The sequence below is a fragment of the Sphaeramia orbicularis genome, chromosome 9 (genome assembly GCF_902148855.1).
Source record: "Sphaeramia orbicularis chromosome 9, fSphaOr1.1, whole genome shotgun sequence".
Taxonomy (NCBI): domain Eukaryota; kingdom Metazoa; phylum Chordata; class Actinopteri; order Kurtiformes; family Apogonidae; genus Sphaeramia; species Sphaeramia orbicularis.
This window is the reverse complement of record NC_043965.1, coordinates 20313718-20321739: the sequence shown is the minus strand read 5'-3', so window position 1 is coordinate 20321739 and position 8022 is coordinate 20313718. Positions and strand designations below refer to the sequence as shown.

Sequence of the window (8022 nt, the reverse complement as noted above, 5' to 3'; positions counted from 1 at the left end):
TAGCTATCCTTTCTCTTTCCACGCTAGAATTCCTGCTCCATCCCCATTTACAGAAAAAGGGGAAGAACAGTTTCAGTTTGGACTCATGAGTCATGAGCTTTTTCAACATGTTGAGACAAGTATTCTGGGGTAAAGGTCGAAGTCTGATCAACCAGCAGGTGGCGCAGTTATCCTTCATATGTATCACAAGGGGGCGAGAAACAATGCAGAGGCTCAGATAGTTTAGATAAGGTTAAAGGTCATTCAATTACCAAACCTGCACAATGAGTCGCATTGAAATGTCAACGTGGTTTTTCATGTGACTCATTTTAACAAGAAATCTACCTAGACATCAGCTCCTGCTGTCATTACCTTATCACCACAGCAGTAGGTGTACAATTTAACTTTAGTCATTTGATTGTAAAGTTTTTAGAAACCTATCACAATGGCTTAACAATAGCAAACCCTATAGAGCACAGGTGTCAAACATGCGGCCCGGGGGCCAAATCTGGCCCGCCAAAGGGTCCAATCTGGCCCCTGGGATGAATTTATGAAATGCAGAAATGACACTGACGATATTAACAATCAAGAATGTTAGAATCATTTTAGGTCAGTTCAATCTCAAGTGGGTCAGATTAGTAAAATACAATCATAATAACCTATAAATAATGAAAACTACAATTTTTTCCTCTTTGTTGTAGTGTAAAAAAAAAAAGTAAAATTACACAACAATGTTTACATTTACAGACTAGCCTTTTACAAAAAAGGTGAAAAACCTGAAATTTCTTAAGAGAAGTATGCGGAATTGTACTTATATTCTGCCTGTTACAAAATGTTTTGTGTATTTGTAGATCCGCTGTGATCTGTAAGTTGTGATTCACGTCTAAGGCGTAAAATTGTTAAAATTGCACTTATTTTTCTTAAGAATATTCAAGGTTCGTATTTGCTCATGTTATGCTCAAGTACAGTTCGGAGATGTAAACATTTTTATTATGGAATTTGACTTTTTTTCATTCAAAAACATAGAAAAAAACTTTGGAGTTGACATTATTTATAAGTTCTTATCCTATTATTTGTATTATTTTACTGCTCCGGCTCACTTTATATCATATTAGGCTGAATGTGACCCCTGAACTAAAATGAGTTTGACACCCCTGCTATAGAGTATTCTATCCATGAACCAGACCAGTACACCAGTTCGTAAAGAGGGGCAGCCTCAGGCATCATCACTCTTAAATGTAAACACATGAGGGGCTGCAAGTGTTTACATTCAACATCATTCCTATTGATAAGGGTATACGATATTGATAAGTGATAAGATAAATCACCTCCATTGGCGGCACGTGTCGCTTTGTGAGAGGAGGAGGAGGAGGAGGAGGAGGAGGAGGGAGGGGGTCTTTGCGCATCTGTCGCGCATCTGCCATGAGCGCAGAATGGAGTGGTCATAAAAGTGTGAAACGCGCACGAAACTCACGCACACTCTTGTATACCCTCTAGTCCATCTCTGCAAAGGACTGATGTGTGTGTGTGTGTGTGTGTGTGTTGGGGGGGGGTATTGTTGTGAAACAAAGTGGCCTTTTTTTGGTCTGGTGGAGAAAGGACACGCGTCAAGACTGTCTGGTAATTAAGCCTCCTTTTGAATGGATAAAGGAAAGGAGAGTGAAAAGAGTGGCGTGTGCCGGTCACAAGCTGTTTTTGGTTAAGGAATCTCCTTGTATTCGGGTCAGAACAGGCTTGGGCGCACAGACTTCCCGGAACAGTTCCTCAAGTCTGGATCACACTAGAAGCTTCACAGCAGGTTGAATAATAGGCTGGAGTGATGCGTTCACTTGCAGGTGGATAAGTGAACTGCACCGTTTGTCAAGAGGAACGCATAGGGACTGTTTAGATCAGGGGTGTCAAACTCATTTTCTTCCAGGAGCCACATTCAGCTCAATTTGATCTCCATTGGGCTGGACTAGTCAATAAATAGCATAATAGTCTACAAATAATGAAAACTCCAATTTTTTTATATTGAAATAATAACATTAAATTATGAAAACGTTTACATTTTACAAACTATCCAAACAAAAAAGATGTGAATAACTTGAAAAAAAAAAAAAAAGACATTTCTGAAGAAAAATAATAAGAAAAATCTGATCAATATTATGCCTCAACTTATGATTTCTACATGTGCATTACAGATCAGATCTACCAAGACACAAAAAAGGTAGAATATTGTTAAAATTGCACTTATTTTTCTTTCGACATTCCAGGTTGTTCATATTTGTTCAGGTTATTGATGTTTTATTATTAAAAGATATCAGAATTGAATGTTCTTTGCAGTAAATCAAAGAGAAAAAAAATTGGTGTTGCCATTATTTATAGGCATAATGTCATATTATTTTCATCACGTGCAACCAAGAAGAGAATTTGGAGTCATTATTTCTAGGTTATTATACTATTATTTTTGAGTTTGACACCCTTGACTGTTAATATCTTCTGCACTGTCCAGTTTGGAACCTTTGACGGACCGGTTTTGGCCCCCGAGCCGCATGTTTGACACCTGGGGTTTAGATGAGCTATATATATGCATGTAAATCCACTAGAGATTCCCTGGGGAAGTCCAGAGTTTTCCATGAAAGCAGTGCATTTTACAGGTGTTTCACATTCACCTACATCCTTATTTGACAAATAAAAAAAAAAAACCTGTTCTTTGTGTGATCAGACTTGCTGTTCTGTCCCTCAATGGTTTTGCAACTGTTGTAAGAAAACATCATGTGGTGCATAACACTTATATAATCAATGCAACACAATGCGCAAAAACACAGAGATTAATCAATGGCTACATAATAGTACATGATACATAAAAAAAAATAAATAAAAACGTTATGTTACACGTGCATGGATGAACTCTATGAAAGATTATTGTGATAATAATTAAAGCCACAGAGTTCAGTCACTGACACATTGTTGTCTGGACAAAGTCTATGGTAAACAGTACTTTTAGTTTTTGTACATTATGATGATGTTGGATGTTGACAACACAGGGAGGAATTGGAACTGTGAGGGTGGTGGGTTCAGGGGAGGGGAGGGGGGGATTTCTTGAAAGGTTGTAATCTTGCCCCACGTGGGGTTGTCAACAAGCTCCGTGTAACTGCCCGGGGACTTTTGCTTTCCCCACATCAGCTGCTCTGATCCAATAGTAGGAGGCAGAAGCGGAAAACACCGCCCCTTGCCGAGAAACTACGCTGAGCTGCTATAAAAACACCCACAGCCTGTTCCGACCTCAGAATAACGCAACTGACTACACAGAGACGCGCACAAGCCTATTCCTGTTCACTACTACAATACAATCCCGATCGCGCTTGGATTATAACTATGACTCTGGAAGAGATGCACGGACAAGAGAACACAATGGATAACACTGATAGGTAAATAGATTTCACACGGATTTAACATTATTCTGACTGTTGGTTACTGTGTTTTTGCATTTATTTAGTAAAAATGTTTTCAGTGTTCTGATGGTGCGTGTTTTTTTTTTTCTTTGTCAGGGCGCAAAGTGCAGGCGCTTCCCTGGAGGAGCTGCTGGTCGCTGCTAAAAAACAAGACTACCTGACAGTTGGAGTTTATGAATCTGCAAAAGTCATGAATGTGTAAGTATTTTGGATTTGTGAAATGTTTAACTACACTTTAACAGTTGTTTTGAATCCTAAAGTTAAGAGTAAGAGAACATGTCCTTATATAATTGTTTTGTCTTTTCCCCTATAGTGATCCAGACAGTGTGGCATTCTGCATCCTGGCCACCGATGAGGAATACGAGTGTGACATCGCACTTCAGATCCACTTTACCCTCATTCAGGCTTTTTGCTTCGATAACGACATCAACGTGGTGCGCGTCAATGATATCGAGCGCTTGGCCGACCTCGTGGGCGCAGACGAAACCGGCGAGCCCAAGGACGCGCACTGCATTCTTGTCACGGTATGTTCCGGGAGCACCCACACAGTCAGCAGGCAGTGAATCATGCATGCACCATTCCTCTGTCTGCTTTTTTTTTTTTTTTTTTTTGCACAGATCTGCTTTGCATACATGATCCTAATCTAAATGTTTGCATTATTTGATTTCAGAGTCCCAGTGCAAACCCATGGAAGGACTCATCATTGGACAAACTGAGTCTGTTCTGTGAAGAAAGCCGCAGCATGTACGACTGGGTGCCAACCATCACACTCCCAGAACGCTGAAATGACATTCCCCTGAAAATGCATCACAAGAAGATGATGAAGATGAAGTGAAAGTCAAGGAGCTGGGCTTCAGTTAGGGGCGTCGAGCCTTTCCGCCTCACTTGTCTGGATTAAGAGGCTGTGGCTGCAACCCCCTGCAAGAGCACACACTTCCAGTGCATTCTGGGTCAGTGTTGGTTGCTGCATTACCCCGAGGAAGGGTCATATTAAGAGATGGTGTGGACTGCATCAAGTGTGCATGGATTGGACAGAAAGCTTGATGGACACTGAGAAAGGAGTTGGACTGTGCTGTATTGTGCAGGAAAAAAAAGTGATAAAGGAGTGCTCCAGTGACTGTCTGAGATAGAAGGCGATGATAAAGGGAGCGTAGAAGGTCACAGAGAAACAGACTGTGCCAGAAATGAACTAAAGAAAGTGCAGAGGCTGGACTGAAACTCACTGAGGGGAACGAGGAACATTCTGGTCTCAAGAGGGCATCTGAAAATGTCTGGACTTTTAATTTTCTTTTCCAGAACAGCCATCAGGATCTTCTTGGAGCGACAAGATTCGCCTCCTGATTTGGGCTGTGTCTGTACATGTGACACCAAGGACCATGATTTTGCTTTTTAAATTATGCAGACAAAACAATGCAATACAAGAATTTGAGTTTCTTTGAATTGTACACATTTGAATGTTTTCTGAATAAATATTTGGAAACAAACTCGTATTTCCTTGTCAGAGAAGTCATTTCTTCTTTATGCTTTATGTATTGACAGGCTTTAGACTAGTTGATTAAGATGCAGAAGTGTACAGGAAGTTAGAGCAGGTTGCATAAGGAAGTGTTGCGTGATATTACGAAAGATCAGAAAAGAGGTTAAGAGTACAAGTGGGTGGCAAATAAAAAGTACTGATCAAATGATGGGGAGAGCTGTGATAAATGATGACAGAAGGATAAAGTAGTTACAAAATGATGCAAGTTGGGACATGTAGGCACTGACCTTTAACCCCTTACAGACCAGCTAACAGTTTGTCTGATTGCTGCAACCAGAATGAGGGCTCTGGTCTGGAAAGCTATTTTTTTCAGGAGAGAGTTTTCTTTTGTTTTGGGTGCACTGGGGTGGTTGGATTAAAAACATCTATGGGTCATTGAGTAGTGTTATAAGTATTAGTTTTAAGCAAATTAGTAATCAAAGTAGATTATATGATAACAAATCCCAGTTCCCATTCCTGGAAATACACAAAAATTGCATATCAGAGATGCAAGACTTGAAAATATCCAGTCTTACATGTACTTACTGAATATTGCATGAGTTTAAACAAATCACATAGTTCAGTGTCTGACAAAATGCATGTTAATTTAGGCAAAACATTTGGAAGTAATGAGTGTTTTTATTGCTGCAGACGTGTACAGACATGTCACATTTAGTCCCATCATGGAAAATAGACTAGAATTGAAGAACTGTAGCAGAATAAGGGTCAGCAAGAGCATCAGAAGCAGCAGCAGCAGGTAGGGGAAGTATGTGAGAGTTGTGGTTAAGGCTGACAGTAAAGAGAGTAGCCCACATCAAAGAGAGAGCACACTTCAGAGGAACTCGTCTTGTCTTTCTTGGCAACACCTCGGTCTATAGCCAACCACTGGTCATAGTCTGCATGCGTGCACACATGAATGTAAGCGCAATCATGCTTGAACAGACACTCCTTTATGTGCACACAGGGACGCTTACAATAAGATACAGCAGCCAGTATCGTTCTGTCAAAATCTAAGTGTCAGGTGATTGTTCAGCATTCTAAGAATAAAGGAAACTTTACACAGATTTCTAAAAAACTGGGTATAGAGATTCAAATACAGGGGGTTTCCATAGGAGTTAATGTCTGCACAAGAAACTACATAGGAAATGCAAGTAAATCCTAACAAAACTAGTCATCTTACATGCATTTAACTAGTATGTGATTAAACAGTCTGAAGACAATGTTTTGACATTAAGATCACTATGGCTTGTGATAACATCTGACATTTGACTGTGGTTGTTCCAGTCTGATCTGATAAAATAAAAGAGAATGTAGTGAAGATAACCTTTAAATGAATCATCAGCTAATGAACCAATAATATCTGGAATGCATTTAATATTGACAGAATGCAAGCAACAATGAAATGTATAAAGAACAAATTAGACTTTGCGCATATTCCAAAAGATCATAAAACCTTAGTGTTTTTTGTCCATGGAGGTCAACTTGTTCTACAGGGTGCCCCATAAGTCTCCATACATAGCAGACATTATACATTCCATACATATATGGTTCTAACATGTATTTCTTTATATTTCTTCTTTATAGTTCTTCAGCAGTGGAGGACACGCATTGAAATGTGTTCCCGACAAAATGGCAGTCATATAGAGCATATTATATAAATAAAAATGGTTTATGTCAAGAAACATTTATTTTTCCTATGTATGGAGACTTATGGGACACCCTGTACAAAAAAAAAAAAAAAAGTGATCTTTAAAAAGATTTGGCCTGTTTTGATCAAAGCAATATTTATAGTTCACAGAAATAAAAAATGTGATCTGTTTTTCTGAATGGATAAGTGTATGGTTATTACACTGAAATGCCAACTGTATTGTTAAATGAATCCTCAACTTGTGTTTGTGGGGATGCCACCTGGATGGGGTGAGTTCGCAACTTTTGTAAGAAATGCTTCAATAATGATGTCAATGTTGTTGATATGGAAAAATGATGAATAAAGTTGTAAAAATACATAAATAAATAAATAAATCCTCAACTTACTTTTAATATAAATTACAAAAATGGTCTTGGTGATCCATCAGATTGTCCTTTGTTCTCCCAATAAACTATTTTCCAACTGTCCAGGATGTATCATTTGAACCCAATATCTGCAGCAATGCCTCATGCAACCCCTATGCAAGACTGAAAACACACACTTGTTTTCCATGCTGAGCTCCTTTCGGCTGCACATGAATGCAGAAGAATCCTCTCAGACTTGTGAATACGACGTCTTGCTGTTGCTGCTGCTGCTTTTATTTGCACAGAGTTAACAAACATTTTCTCCCTGTGTTGGCTGGTGAGCCAAAGCCTGGAGCAATAGTCCAGACTGTCAAAGCAGCCTGACTGTCTGCACGAGGCCTGAGCCAGAGATCTAACACTACGATAGACTGAAAGGGAGGGAGCGAGACCAGACAGACGTGTGCTATGACTTGAGAAACATTTGTTTTTTTCAACTATGGCACAGAAAGGTGGTAAACATCAGGTAGTAGTGAACTCCAGAGAACTTTTCTGATTCCTTCTTCTATCAAAAGAAAGACAAATATCAGACACATATATGTTCTTTTCACACTAAGAGTGCTAAAGAGCATCACTAGTCGTTTTTCCATTGGACATCTGTGCAAAACTTTACCAATATTTACTAAATGTCGAAAAAACAGGAGTGCGTAATGTTGGTTTTTCCATTAAATCACAAATGCGATGATTTGTTTATTTATTATCGCGAGATGACACAAGAAGTCATTCCATAAACATGACGACGAACGTAAATATGGTGTTGATTTACAGATATATTCATTATTATTATATATTCCACCTCTATCTGGTACTAAATTAAAAAATGATCGGGTTTCCTGGTGTGTCCACACATACCGCGACATCTTTCTTCTTCTTCTTCTTCTTCGCTTGTAGTAGCATCCGTCAACATCCGTTTTTTTAATTCATCTGACTCTAGTTGCAAAAAAAGGTCTTTCCATTGCAGTTTTGCGTGATATACCATTCGCGCTACTCCCGAAAAACCACCTCTTGCCAGTGCAAAAACTTTTAATCAAAAAATGAGACTTT

The 8022-nt window shown here is 39.1% G+C and overlaps 1 protein-coding gene across 1 annotated transcript; it reads left to right on the top strand.

The window, feature by feature from the left end:
• Nucleotides 1–3240: 3240 nt before the first annotated feature.
• On the top strand, nucleotides 3241–4903 carry gadd45ga (growth arrest and DNA-damage-inducible, gamma a). Its single transcript, XM_030144324.1, has 4 exons — nucleotides 3241–3392; nucleotides 3513–3614; nucleotides 3730–3940; nucleotides 4087–4903. Exons 1-4 carry the CDS (start codon nucleotides 3340–3342, stop codon nucleotides 4198–4200), a joined length of 480 nt encoding a protein of 159 aa, XP_030000184.1. The 5' UTR covers nucleotides 3241–3339; the 3' UTR covers nucleotides 4201–4903.
• The last annotated feature ends 3119 nt before the right edge of the window (nucleotides 4904–8022 follow it).